At 44.0% G+C, this 15,079-nt stretch overlaps 1 protein-coding gene across 1 annotated transcript in view; it reads left to right on the top strand.

The window, feature by feature from the left end:
- cpamd8 (C3 and PZP like alpha-2-macroglobulin domain containing 8) overlaps window positions 1-15,079 on the top strand; it is a 54,841-nt gene extending 39,762 nt beyond the window's left edge. Inside the window, exons 35-43 of the mRNA XM_079998780.1 lie at window positions 323-385; window positions 3,931-4,208; window positions 5,036-5,123; window positions 7,573-7,647; window positions 7,806-7,911; window positions 8,098-8,208; window positions 8,825-9,034; window positions 10,483-10,557; window positions 14,601-15,079. Coding sequence (XP_079854906.1) covers window positions 323-385; window positions 3,931-4,208; window positions 5,036-5,123; window positions 7,573-7,647; window positions 7,806-7,911; window positions 8,098-8,208; window positions 8,825-9,034; window positions 10,483-10,557; window positions 14,601-14,833 — 1,239 coding nt within the window. The 3' untranslated portion in view covers window positions 14,834-15,079. The remainder of the gene's footprint in view (window positions 1-322; window positions 386-3,930; window positions 4,209-5,035; window positions 5,124-7,572; window positions 7,648-7,805; window positions 7,912-8,097; window positions 8,209-8,824; window positions 9,035-10,482; window positions 10,558-14,600) is intronic.

Below are 15,079 nucleotides of genomic sequence, written 5' to 3'. Positions count from 1 at the left end.
CCAGTTTAGACCTATGTTGTGTTAAAAGCCAAAGTCAGTGTAGTTCAGGTTAAAAAGTGTTTTATGTTCTCCGTGCCAGGCGTGTTCCTCCGCTGTGATTAGTGGGGTCATCTTAATTTAGGGCAGTTTGAGGTCTGCTGGTCAGTGGCCAGGGAGCCCCTGAAGGCGGTGCAGCAACCTAGAGATTTTAATTTTGTAAATACATGAATCATTTAACTCTCTTTGTCCATTGTCTTTACTGCCCCCAATTCCCATCTCCTCCCATCTCCCTCCCTTCTCTCTCTCTCTCTCTCTCTCTCTTCCTCCCTCTAATTCTCCTCAGATTCCCAGTATTCCCACCGGTCTTTTTGTCAGCGCTAAAGGAGAAGGCTGCTGTCTCATGCAGGTATGCTCACGGTGCCCAGAGGAGAAGATGTGTTAATGCTATTCCTGCATTGTTGGCTTTTAAGAACATGTTGCCTGCAGGGATCAAGCGGTTATAGCTCCCACGTCCCAAGCTCCCCTAATGCCCAATACCTTGTAAATTAGGACAATCTGGTGGAGTTGAGCAATTCCTTTTTGGAAAATGTTTTGTCATTCCTTTCTATTCCAAGTGCTTTGGCTTCTCTGGATGGAAGGCTGTTTACATTTTTCACACCTTGTCTCAAAAAAAACCAAAAGGTTTTTCATTCTCGACTTCAGGGACATGCTCTGCTCTTCCTTGAAATCCTGTTTCCCCTTCTGCTGTCCATCCCTCTTCTTTTATCTCTTCTCCGCTCCTCTCATTCTTATTTCTTTACCACTTAATCTCTTCTTAAGTGGATGTCAACTCTGTCCGACATTAAACCCCTTAAACTTAACCTAATATAGCTAATAGTGTGGGGTAGATATAACACACACTATATAACATATAACACACACTATATCTAGTGGTTAGTTCCTACCAAAAGTGGTCCAAGGAAGGACAATCAGTGAACCGCGACCTTCAGAGGTTTGTGGAGTAGACCACGCCAGGTTGTTGGCGCTTTCGGCGGTGGACAGGGGTCAGCACGGGCACTTTGGCAGGTCTGCAGTTACGCAGCCCCATATGCAGCAAGCTGTGATGCACTGTGTTGTTGTTGTTCTGACACCTTTCAATCATAGCAGCATTAACTTTTTCAACAACATGTGCCAAGTAGCTCTTCTGTGGGACAAGACCAGACAGACTAGACTTTGCTCCCCACGCCATCAATGAGCCCATGGGCGCCCATGACCCTGTCAACGGGTCACAAGTTGTCCTTCCTTGGACAACTCTTGGTAAGTACTAACTAGGGCTGTAGATATTCCTCTTGAATTTGTATGGTTTATTATTTTTAATATTCTAATATATTCAAATTTTTAATGCTCAAATCAAAAATAGGGGGGTTGGGTTACACATGGTTCTGGAGCTCCGCAGCACAGATCAGAGCGATCTTTTCCCCAAACAAAGCAGATAAAAGCTCTAGATGTACTTAATTTACTCCGTTTCCTGCTTCTGCTCCGCTGTGGAGCACATCCCAGATCGCTCCTTGTCCCTGTTCTCACGGTCCAGCATCCAGCAGGGGACCTCTGTTTATTTCCCACTTTCATCGCCACATTGTGGACCAGAACTGTTACTGGACATTTTGGTCGCACTCTTCCTTGTACGCACAGTGAAATGGCGGAGGAGAGGCAAATGCACCAGGCATTCGCGTGTCTCTGCGAACGGGATTTCGCACAGTTACCGGATGATTTCTCTCTAATATGCATTCAATGTGCAACAAACTGGATCAACTTATATTGAACTTTATTGCTCATCATATGTGAATTGTTTCGCTAACGTTAGCCAAAACATTTATAATCAGTTATTTAATCCTAAAAATAAATACCCAATCAAATTGCAATTTCAGCATTTGAATACTGCTTTTTTTCTGTTCAAATTTCAAATTTTGTTCCTGCAGCCCTTCTACCAATCACTACATACCAGGAACACCCCACAAGACCTGCCGTTTTGGAAATGCTCTGACCCTTGTCAAAGTCGCTCAGATCCTTACGCTTGCCCATTTTTTCTGCTTCCAACTGCTACATTTCAAGAACTAACTGTTCACTTGCTGCCGAATATATCCCACCCCTTGACAGGTGCCACTGGAACGAGATGAGCAAAGTTATTCACTTCACCTGTCAGTGGTTTTAATGTTGTGGCTGATCGGTTTGTGTGTGTGTGTGTGTGTGTGTGTGTGTGTGTCTGTGTGTATATATATATAAATATATATATATATATACTGTATATATATATATATATATATATATATATATTAGTATATATTAGTATATATTAGTATATATTAGTATATTATATATATATATATATTAGTATTAGTCATTGGCAAATCTATACTCACTGTATAAATCTCTATATCTGAAGCCTAATCTGGAGGAAATAAAAGGGTTATTCCTTTATCCAAAGGCTTCTTTACACACACACAAGCACACTGTCCTTTCTTTCACCATTCCTCTCTCCATACGTTCCCTCCCTCACTACTTCCTAAACTCCTCCTTCCCTCCATCTGCACCCCTCTCGGTGTGTCAGCACCCCCCCCACCCATGCTCTGACAGCCCCTCAGGGCCGCCAGCACCTGGGCTTTAATGAAATACAAGAGCGGAACAATCAGAGTGGCCTGTGTGCATCAAAGTGTGTGTGTGTGTGTGTGTGTGTGTGTGTGTGTGTGTGTGTGTGTCTGTGTGTGTGTGCGTGCATACGTGCGTGCGTGCGTGTGTGTCTGTGTGTCTGTGACTGTGTGTGGGAGAGAGAGTTTGCGTGTGTGTTTGTGTGTGTGTGTGTGTGTTATGTCCAATGGGTTTCTTCATGTTCCTATTCAAAGGCTTTGCTCTGGCCTCAAATTAGAATGGATGATTTGTTCAAAAGGTGTACGGTTCTTGGAACAATAATCCATCACAAAATTAAAAGGAAGATCAAAACACTGGCCCAGAGGCTGAAATAGTAGATCTTCCGCTAAATAAGTGTCTTGTGTCTCATGAATCTGATTTATGGCTCAGACTTTGCAGTCCTGTGTAGCTGTTTTTCCCCATCTCTGTTTCTGTTCTCCGATAAAGGCTGATTTTACCAAATGTTTATAGATTTGAACCCCTATCCCCTATTTCAACTCTTCTTCTCAGACTTTGTGTTCTCACGAAAGTGTATTTTATATGCAATCCTGGAAAAGCTTAACTGGTCTTTAATAGTCACTGCCCACAGATACATATTGCGATGGCCGACACACACCCACACAGTTAATGGAAGCCATGAAATGTGTTCTCCACTTTTTCCCCATTAAGGCTTGTCCTTCCTCCAGGGGGCAGGCCAGGGGTGGTGGGTAGCTTACTGCGCCTGGGGGCAAACTTCAGCGTCCATTGCTGGCCAGACGCTGATTCCGGTGCATGTTTTAAGTGGGGGTTCTTACAGTGTTATATGGAGGAAACCCCATGTGAGAACGGGGAGAACATGCAAACTCCACACAGAAGCCCACCAGAGCACCGTGCCAACAGCACCCCATGCAGGAATCAGACCCAGGACCTTCTTGCTGTGAGGCAGCAGTACAGTGCACTGCGCCACCACGCTATTTAAATAATGACTAATGTTAAATAATGCTGCAACATTTTTACATGTTGAAGAAATGACCAAATACAAATTAATTTCAGTTAAATCCTGCCACATGGAGTTTATCAGAAGAATCTTTTCTCCCATCCTGCAGCTAACCCTTCTCTCCGACCTCCTCTTTGAAGATCAACTGAGTATCACAATAAAAGCGATAATAGCTCTGTGAGCCCTGAGGCCCAGGGAGGATTGTCCCACAGCTCTTCAGGCCGTAATTACAAAGGCAGCGTGCTTTTCATGAGGGGTTAAAAGTTTTGTTTTACTCATTATGTCCCGCGCTGCTCTCTGTGTGGCCAAAGATCGATGTGTCCTACAACGTGCCCGACCCCGTGGCCAAGCCAGCATTCCAGCTCAAGGTCAACCTGAAGGAGCCGGCTCAGGAACGACACCCGCAGCCCTCCTCGCCCTCGTCCTCCTCCACCTCCTCCGCCCGCCACCCGCCCCCCCCTTGGCCCCGGAGCCGCGCTGACAACCGATCGGAGCTGAACCGCAAAAGGAGGGCGGCCATGGACGACGAAGACCCCGCAGCGCACCAGGACAAGATGGACTTCCGCATCTCACTGGAGGCCTGCGCCAGGTAGAGCTCATTTTGTTAAAAATGGCGGTTTAACAAAGCTTGGCTGGAGCTCAGATTACCATATATTCCAGGGCTTGTGTTTGTGCTTCTTTAACGTCTCCGTGAATAGAATCCTATTATGGACCACCTTCAAAGACCTGACACTGTTATATATTCCCCTTTTTTTCCGCGTCAGACATATACACTAAATTATTCAGTAATTCAGTACTATGGAACTATGGAACGGTGGCGTCAACTTACACCATCTGGACAACCTACTGTTTGGATTGTAAAGTTAATTTACAGCTTTTCACTTTTTAAGTCAAGGGGCTACATGCTAACTTGTTACTGACAAACCACTGGTTTCAACTTCATAACTCCTTTTGCTTTTTGCTAAGAGGGCGGTTGGAAATGGATGGATTTTGGCTGATGTTTGTATTGTTATTACCAATGAGTGTTCCCATACCATATTAAGGTGTTTCCCTTCGCTGGATGAGTATAGTCTGGAGGTCTGATGTTTTTTGATGACTTCATTATAGATTCCGGTATGCTTAATTTAGAAACCTGGCTTTCTAACAAGCACTTGTCCCAATGTGATGCAATCAGGGGATTTAGTTTATGCCTGGGATTTATGCCGAAATACCCCCACTGCACCTTGTAGTTGAAGATACTTCCACTTGGGTAGATGGTCAGGTGTAATTTCTGAGTTGATTTCCAAATATGATTTTAGTCCTTCCTCTGTGAACTCAAAGCGCATGCTTGTTAACAACTGCAAATAGCTGCTGAGGTTGCTCCTCTTTCCGTTCCACCACCACTAACGCCCCCCATTCCGCCTCAACTGTCTTTAGGTGGCTCCACTCTGGATCCTCCAACATGGCTGTCTTGGAGGTTCCCATGCTGTCTGGTTTCCGAGCAGATGTGGAAAGCCTCGAGAGGGTATGGCAATCACAAACTTAAACACGCGTGCCACATCATCTCCACCCTGAAGCATGAAGGCACCCAGCCACAGAAATCTATAAAGTCCTGGTGGTCAGAGAGATGGAGTAGATCTTAGTAGTCAACGGGTAGGAGGTCAGAAATGCAGATAGCTAAAGGCAAGTGGTCAGCCATGTTGTCCGGCAGACAGGCAAATAGATTGGTGGATGGGATTCACATCTGGAGACCATTTGATAAGAAGCAACGTGGCATGGAATTTATCTGCCTGCTTTCCCTGAGAGACTCAAATCCAAACCCAGGTACACACACATAGCCTTGTACACACACATACACACACATTCCCAATGTCATGTACAACATCATACATGTAGAAATCCACATCCACTTACACACACACTTGGAGACAGGATGCCTGAACACAGAAACATTACATAAACACATCGCTAATACCCCCCTCCAGTGCTGTGGAGAGGTGCTGAGTATTTTTCAGGGCAGGAAGAAGTGAAGTGTTTACCTGAGATTCCCTTCATTGTGCTAAGATCCTTGGAACGTACAGCCCAAAACATTTCCCTCCTTCGAGGACTTAACTTCCCCTCAAATGGAAGTGTGTGTGTGTGTGTGTGTGTGTGTGTGTGTGTGTGTGTGTGTGTGTGTGTGTGTGTGTGTGTGTTGTTAAAGCATGGGGATGTTCATTATGGGCGAGGGTCTATTTTATGGCGGTGTTTAAGTACAAGAGGAGAGGGGCCAGGCCGGCTCACTGTGGCCCTGTGGGGTAACAACGTCTCAGGGCTGGGGGCCACTTGGACCTCTGTGGGTCTGTTGGAATGCCACTAGGCCTGGGCACAGCTGGGGGTCCCGGTCAACCCTCCCACCCCCCAAACCCCCAGCGCACTTGCACATAAATCCTTGTGCCCCCAGTGAGCTACACACTTGGCGAGCGCCCATGTTAGTCATACAGTAGAGAGGAAAGGGGGGATGTAGTCATCCTCAGGAAAAGGTGGTGGACCAGATGGGCGTTGGGCAATATGGGAAGACATGTCATAACAGTAATCACAGGGGCTTTCACTCAATATTTATATATAAAGATACCATATTATCTTCTTATTAAAGGGATACTCCAGTTCTGCTCACCGTGTTAGCTCAATGCATCGCTGCAGAGGGGATCAACTAGTCCAGCTCATGTGAAATGAGGGAAATACACCTTCCAGCATCTCCAAAGCAGTTGATGAATGGCTCTAGCAACTTCAGGAGCTAAAGGAAGGGGGCCAGATTTAAGGCCCGGCTCGGGTCACGTCCCCAGCCGCTCATCACAAGCTTGTCCCTCATTACTGCACAGTTATGGAGGCTAAGTCTACAGGCTCCCTCCTCCATAAAGAGCCCCCCCACTCCTATCTGGGGAGATGTCAAACACACATTTAGACGAGCCCACTTTCACATACACACTGCAGTGCCAGGAGGGACACAGGAGTGTGTGTTGGTTGGTTAGCGTTGACCCCGAGCTGCAGTGGCTAACAATCTCAGTTTACACCCCGCTTGCCTCCCTGGCGGTTTTACTGCTGCCCGTCCCACTACCATTTACATTCCTCAATTTATTGAGGCAGGCCTGGCTTCCACCGCTGTGTGGAGTTGTTTACTGATTCTGATTCCACGAGCGTGGAATGATTGGACCACTGGACTCAGCCACGGCTTCTTATCGCCCAATATAACGACCCATCTTAAACGACCCAGAACACGCTTTATGCTCCGCTACACGCTACCGGAGTTCATTGGCATTTTTTCACCGCTAGTCATACAAACAATGGCTTCTGTAAACAGAGAGAGGCCAGTTTTATGAAAACGTCAGTGATGTGATGGTTTGTGTGTGTGTGCATGCGTGCATGCGTGTGTGTGCGTGCGCGCGCGTGTGTGTGTGTGTGTGTGTGTGTGTGTGTGTGTGTGTGTGTGTGTGTGTGTGTGCACGCGTGCGCGTATGTGTGCATGTGTCTTGGTGGCGCCAGCTCAGGCTGAGCACCTCATAAACCCCTGCTGTCCGAAGGCTGCCACCTTTGACAGAATGAGAACTCCTCCAGTGGGGGAAATTAACACGATTGGTCCTCCGTACACACTCCCGGCTGCACGCGGTAAACAGCTTCCTCCAAACTGCATCCAACCACATTACGTAGAGTCCGTCCAGAGCCCGAAAACTGCTCCATTGCCAGACTGAGATCACAAACTGGCAGCAGCACCCAGAATGGTCTCGGTACGCTGATCTGTGTGGAATCTATGCTTCTCTGTTGATTTTACCTAATAAATATATATTGAATTTGGTCCTGGCAACAGGTAGCATCGGGCAGAGAGAGACACACACGGCTCGCACAGATTTCATACCCCGTATCTTTCTTTCTTTCTTTCTTTCTTTCTTTCTTGTGTTTTTACCCTGAGTCCCATTGACCTGTGTCTTTCCCAACAGCTGCTGATGGACAAGAGAGTCGGGCTGAAGAGATACGAGCTGGACGGCAGGAAGGTTCTGTTCTACTTTGATGAGGTCGGCTCACATCAGGAACTGAGTTTGTGCATGTGTATGTGTATGTGCATGTTTGTGTGCATATGTGTGTCTTGCTTATGATGAATTTGTGATATTTTTTCATTTGCAAACGTCCCAACACATTTGTTTTTGTCCTTATTTCTGTCACCTCCCCTCAGATCCCCAGTCAGTGCATGACGTGTGTGAGCTTCCAGGCTGTCAGGGAATACATAGTGGGCAAGACAGCACCTGTTCCGGTCAAGGTCTATGACTACTACGAACCAGGTGTTCCTCTGATGAATATATTTAGCGCCGCTCTTTAAAGACTAACACAGTCATGCAACTCGCCGTGATTTATGGTGCGGCCTCTCTTCAAGAAAACCAAGGGTTTTGTTTTCACGTTCCGGCCTAGTTAGGGGTCAGTGTCATAATTGTTTAACACGATTGTGTGTGGTTGTTTGTGTTGTTTAGCCTTCGAGGCCACGCGCTTCTACAACGTAAGCGAGAGCAGCCCACTCGCGCGAGAGCTGTGCGATGGACCGACGTGCAACGAGGTGGAGAGCTCGACCAATCAGTGGATCGGTAAGAAACACACAAGACATTTGTCACTCACATTCGGTCTTTTTTCTTTATTTGAGTACCGCCGATTGCTAGATTGTCAGTCCTGCGTTTCTGGAATCAAGAATGCTCCTTTCCCATCGACCCACTAACTCGGAACCACAGGGTTGGTGGAGGAGTGTACATCTTTAACTGCCGTGGTGACCCGGAATGTACCAGGCTCAGATAACTGATTAATAAATCAATAACCCCACCCAAAGGGTTATAATTACTGTAAATGCACGTCCCGTGATAACTCAATGTCTATAATGCCAATTGTATTTCCATTGGCATTGCCAAGTACACCTTTCAGACTCAATGAAGCAGAATTACTGGCCATCTAAGATAAAATGGCTTGAGGTTGGAAATGCCATTTGTGCTATTGAGGAAACATATAGGGAAGTTACAGTTACAGTTTTACACCTGAAAATGTTTATAGCACTATACTAACTGTGCTAATGTCAATGGTCTAGAATGGCGTCCCAATGAAGTCAGACCGCATAGGGCTGGTGTGAATTACCTTAATGCAGCGGAATAAAATACCAGCTAGTGCCTGTCGAGTCAAGTGATTTAAATCATTTTCTACTCTTTGTCCATTCAGGTTTTGCGCAGGGAAACCACTGCAACAACGTGTTTGGCTGCCTGGAGGAGCAGTACGAACGCTGCACCTGCTACAGGGACTGCGGCTACGACGGCGAGCCGGTGTGCGGTTCAGACGGACAGCGCTACCAGAACCAGTGTCAGATGGAGGTGTTCGCCTGTCGCAACGGGACGCGCATCGAACCAGTGCAGCTGTCGCAGTGTCCACAGAGTAAGAGCTTTGTCTCTCTCCACACCGTGTCTTACCTTAAATCTGACCTTAAGTGGTGAATGTGCTATGAAGGGGTCATAAACTGTCACCTCTGTGCCTCCAATGCCATACAACCACCAACATGAACAAAAGTCAGTTGTGATGTTGATTTACACATTAAACTTGTCCCGTGGATTGTTTCACAGCGTGTATCAATAACAGTTACGCTGAGCTATTATTAGTTTGGGAACAAAATAAATTCTGGCTATGCTGAAGAACTATTTGGCCTAGTTCTACACACTGCTGATTGGATAAAGAGAGTGAGTTAGAGCAGGAATTCACTTTTGCAGCTACTATGCAGCTCATTTAGTAGAATGCTGTAATCCACTGATGAAGTACTGCGTTTATGCTTCAAACAGAAACTTGAGATGTTTCAAGTGTACCACCTGTGGATCACCTTATCGTCCACATTGCAACAATCTGCCAGCACCCACGCGTATATGGGCTTGTGTGTGCGCGCGCGCGCGTGTGTGTGTGCGTGTGTGTGCGTGCGTGCGTGCGTGCGTGCGTGCGTGCGTGCGTGTGCGTGTGCGTGTGTGTGTTCATGTGCATGTGTGCGCGCACCGATCTACGTTGTGGAAACATCTGTTCAGGTGCTGTGCTGATTACTGGATGAGTTTTGTGAGAAGAGAGCCCCCTCTCTCTCTCTTCCTCTCTCTCTCTCTCTTCCTCTCTCTATCTCTCTCTCTCTCTTTCTCTCTATTACAGGGCACTCTCCAAATGACAGAGTGCTTCTGTCCAGCCTTTTGAAAAACCTTGTCACATTCCTTTCCGACGCACAGACCAACAACAAAGGAGCCTTCATGTTGTTGAGCTGATTGAGGAAAGGCACAGACAAAACTTTTTTTTTCAGCGGGGGGAAAAGGCTCAGTTTGTGCCAAGTGGTTCATGCTGTGGATTATCAAGAGAACAATATCTCTGTTTAGACCTCCTTGCCCTTGTTTGTTTGTATGTGGTTGTCGGGGAAATGCGTGCCCACATTTTCTGTCTGAAAATTGGAAAATAAGCTGATTTGTTTGCACATAATGCTCCCACAGCCGCAGTTAGCCCCACTCTGTATCTGAAAAGCTGGTATAGTAAATATGTGTATCCCCCTATATCTATCTATAGTCTGGTGAAGTTATATAAAACTGTAAACAATAATGAGGATAATAGTAGTTAGATACTTAGATTAGGCCAAATGTCTCCAAATCCAACACCGATAGAGAACAGGCAAAACAATGGTGTACATTAATGTGCAGATTGTGCTGTTAATGTAATACTAAATGGAGAAGATTTGCATTTACGTATTGTGTGTGTGTGTGTGTGTGTGTGTGTGTGTGTGTGTGTGTGTGTGTGTGTGTGTGTGTGTGTGTGTGTGTGTGTGTGTGTGTGTGTGTGTGTGTGTGTGTGTGTGTTTGTGTTCCCAGTGGAAAGCACAGTTGAGGACAGGAAGACGATGTCAGGACAGGAAACCGAGCCGGCTCCGGAGCCGGTTCAAACAGGTGAGTTCACCCAGATTTTCCAGCAAACACTTCACAAACAAGACATCACGCACACTGTTCTCCTTCCATGGCCCTCCATCCTCTCTAATGCCTTAAGTGTCACTTCCTATTTAAACAGAAAGATTTGTTGTTGTTCTTTAGACTTCTTTAGCCTGAACACTGATTCTTTTGCCTTTGCACTCCCACTATTTGCAATATAGATAGATGAAGATAATGTTGAAAACTTTCTAAGTAATTCAAGATAAGATAACATAATGCTTATCTTTAATATTCCCCTGGGGAAATTCGGGCATTTCAGCAGCAGAACAGTTGACAGAACAATGCAAAAAAAAATCCAAGAAAAAGTATAATAAAAATAAAATAAAATACATGTGCACATATAAACAGAAGTCAAAAGGGAGCAGCAGCCCAAGACGTTTAAGGTAGAGAACGGAGACTCAATACCTGATATTGACATGTGCAGACAGTTAGAAAGGGACCGTTGGGGATCTGTGTGTGTGTGTGTGTGTGTGTGTGTGTGTGTGTGTGTGTGTGTGTGTGTGTGTGTGTGTGTGTGTGTGTGTGAGAACCGCAAGAGATGTAATGAGGCCAGAGACACATAGAAAAGGAAGTAAAGGCAAAGGATGGGTGAGCAATTGGAGAAAACAAAAAAATAATGAAAAGGGAATGAGAAAAATCGGGAAGAAGATGGTAGAATGAGCAAAAGAGAGAAGGTTCCGACAGAGAAGAAAGTAGAGTGGAGGTGTTGTGAGTGAAGTGGGAGGCAGAACGTAACTGTTTCTATGGCGCTTTGATCAGAACCGCTCTCACATTGATACCAGAGATCAGAATAGGAAAAAAAAAACTGAATTCCAGCAAACATCAGAAAAGTAGCCGTCCGAAGCATGGGTGTATGTTTCTGTTCATGTATGCTTTTGTGTATGTAAATATCAAATATTTATGTATTTAATATCAATATTATCTCTCTCTCTCTCTCTCTATATATATATATATATATATATATATATATATATATATTGAAGTCTGCATGTATGCATTTTTTGTGGGGGTTTTTTCAAGTCACATATTGCCAATGTATCACTTTACTTCTTGTTTTCGTGTGTGCTTGCCTGTGCAAGTGCAAACTAGTGTGTGTGTGTGTGTGTGTGTGTGTGTGTGTGTGTGTGTGTGTGTGTGTGTGTGTGTGTGTGTGTGTGTGTGTGTGTGTGTGTGTGATGGGGCACGGCCTGTACTGACTTGCCTCTCAGTAGCTGCAGTGCACAAAGCGTTCAGTCAAAGGTCTCCTTAGTACAAAGGATGAGGCTTCACGCTCGCCACAGGAATGCTTAAAAATGCTTAAAGCTGTGTTGCCGTGCAAGCGTATTCACACGTGTATTCACACTACACTTCAAACACCAACATTTTCACACCTTGCATTGACATACTCGCTTCTATATGAACTATAATGTCCCCCAGGCTAATTACACTGATAAATTACCGTTAGAATGATGTCGTTGTAAACTGTTATCATGTGGATTAATGTAGTGTAGTTTGAAGTGTAGTGTAGTGTAGGGTGTAGTGTAATGTGGCGTTGTGTAGTGTGTAGTATAGTTTGAAGTGTAGTGTGTAGTGTAGTGTGTAGCGTAGTGTAGTGTAGTGTGTATTACTGTTTGAAGCGAGTAGTGTAGTGTATAGTGTAGAATTTAGTGCAGTGTAGTGTGTTGTATTGTTTGAAGTGTAGTGTGTGATATAGTTTGAAGTTTAGTGTAGTGTGTAGTTTACTGTAGTTTGAAGTATAGTGTAGTGTAGTGTGTAGTATAGTTTCAAGTTTAGTGTATAGAGTAGTTTGATGTGTCCTATAGTTTAAAGTGTAGTGTAGTGTAGTGTCGTATAGTTGAGGTGTAATGTGTAGTATAGTTTTGTAGTGTAGTATGTAGTATAGTTTTAAGTGTACTGTAGTGTGTAGTTTAGCTTGAAGTGTAGTGAAGGGTATAGTGTAGTGTAGTGTAGTGTGTAGTATAGTTTGTAGTGTAGTGTGGAGTATAGTTTGAAATGTAGGGTATAGTGTATTGTAGTGTGTAGTATGTAGTGTAGTATAGTCTGGAGTATAGTTTGAAGTGGAGTGTAGTGTGGAGTATAGTTTGTGTAGTGCAGTTTGAAGTGTTGTATAGTACAGTATAGTTGTGTAGTTGTGTAGTATAGTTTGAAGTGTATTGTGTAGTGTAGTGTGTAGTGTAGTTTGAAATGTAGTGTAGTATAGATTGAAGTGTTGTGTGTTGTGTAGTAAAGTGTGTAGTACAGTTTGAAGTGTAGTATAGTATAGTTTGAAGTGTAGTGTATTGTAGTGTGTAGTATAGTTTGAAGTGTAGTTAAGTTTGAAGTGGAGTGTGTAGTGTAGTGCATGTAGTATGTAGCGTAGTGTAGTGTGTAGTATAGTTTGAAGTTAAGTGTAGTGTGTAGTATAGTTTGAAGTGTAGTGTGTAATATTGTTTGAAGTGTAGTTTAGTATAGTTTCAAGTGTAGTGTAGTGTCTAGTATAGTTTGAAGTGAAGTGTGTAGTAAAGTTTGAAGTGTAGTGTAGTGTGTAGAATAGTTTGAAGTGACGTGTGTAGTTTAGTTTGAAGTGTAGTGTAGTATAGTTTTAGTGATGTGTGTCGTATAGTTTGTAGTGTAGTGTGTAGTATAGTTTGTAGTGTAGTGTAGTGTGTAGTATAGTTTGAAGTGTGTAGTATAGTTTGAAGTGTATTGTAGTGTGTAGTATAGTTTGAAGTGACGTGTGTAGTGTGTAGTTTAGTTTGAAGTGTAGTGTGTAGTGTAGTATAGTTTGTAGTGTAGTATGTCGTATAGTTTGTAGTGTAGTGTGTAGTATAGTTTGTAGTGTAGTGTGTAGTATAGTTTGAAGTGTAGTGCAGTGTAGTGTAGTGTGTAGTATAGATTGAAATGTAGTGTAGTGTGTACTATAGTTTGAAATGTAGTGTGTAGTATAGTTTGAAGTGTAGTGTAGTGTGTAGTATAGTTTGAAGTGTAGTATGTTGTGTAGTGTGTAGTATAGTTTGAAGTGTAGTGTCGTGTGTAGTATAGTTTGAAGTGTAGTGTGTAGTGTAGTATAGTTTGAAGTGTAGTGTGTAGTATAGTTTGAAGTGAAGTGTAGTGTGTAGTATGGTTTGAAGTGTAGTGTAGTGCGTAGTATAGTTTGAAGTGTAGTGTAGTGGCTGGGAGGATCGTGTGCCAAGGAACTGACAGTTTTCAATAGATTAGGAGAGGAAACCGAAGCCTTGGAATTAGTTTCCTTGTGTAGGCTTGTCTCTCCTGCAGCAGAGGACAACACGTTGTGTTTCTGCCCGGGTCAGTCCCAGGTTCTCAACCATTCAGTTAAATGTTACTCATGTGGATCATTTTATTAATCAAATACTACATACAAAAAATTCCAAACAAGTCTTGGCCATTACCTTTTTTCCACAGAGATGTTAAGAATGCTGCAAATTGTAAATACATAGCATTTATCATCTGTCATAAACAGGGTCTGATAGTGGCTTTTCCTATTAAAGCAACTCAATGGAATGCAATCGCATTATTTGAAAGAATTGATTTTGAAAAAGTTTGTTGGATGTGGATCTGAAGTTTAATTCTGAGCGTGGCGCTCCCCCTACTGGACACAGAGAGACATGATCATTGTCGCTTCCCAAACAGCCCACAAAGGTGGAGTAAAGCAGTTTTTCAGTGCAGTGAGTTTAAATTTTATCTTGTCGAGTAATTTTGAAATCACAGATGCTTTATATATATATATATATATATATATATATATATACTTGTTATTTGTAATTGTTAAGGTTCCGGTTGTCAATTTATTTCTATTTTTAATTAATTTCTTTATTATTAGTGCCTATTGTTTGGTGTGAGCTGCTGTAACACTGCAATTTCCCTATTGGGATGAATAAAGTAAAGATATGTAGTCGGCTTGCAAAGACTTTATCTCTTTATCTCTATATCTGATTCCGACTGTACTTTTAAATGCTCTTGCACTAAGCTTTCATTTGCTTGTTGGTTCTGGTCGCCTCCTGCAGGTGAGGAGGAGCAGGGCTCCATGGCCGAGGTGTCCTACTACTCCTACGACTACAACCCAGATTCTGAGCCCTTCCTTGCCGACGCGGAGGGAGAGCATTTTGAGCTTCCGACCGTGGGAGACGGGTCCGAACACAAGCTGCTGTTTCCAGCCGACACACAGCAAACCACGCTGGACACAAAAAACACCCCCGAGCGATGGTACAGTCCCCTAAATGCAATACAGTCAGTTTAATATACCGTATTTTCGCGACTATAAGGCGCATATAAACGTCTATTTTTTTCCTCAAAATGTGCGGCGCGCCCTATAGTGCGGTGCGCCCTATGTGTGTTCCGCGGACATAAGGCGAGGTGGCCCGACTTGGAGGAGAGACTCGAGCGGTGGATCATCGAGCAAAGAACGAGTGGGGCGAGCGTTTCGACGGTCACTGTTCGACTAAAAGCAGTAACGCTAGCGGAAGAAATTAAAATTGAACATTTT

Source organism: Zeus faber (assembly GCF_960531495.2).
Source record: "Zeus faber genome assembly, chromosome: 1".
Taxonomy (NCBI): Eukaryota; Metazoa; Chordata; class Actinopteri; order Zeiformes; family Zeidae; genus Zeus; species Zeus faber.
Note: the sequence above shows the minus strand (reverse complement) of the source record. Positions and strands in the feature narration are given on the sequence as shown.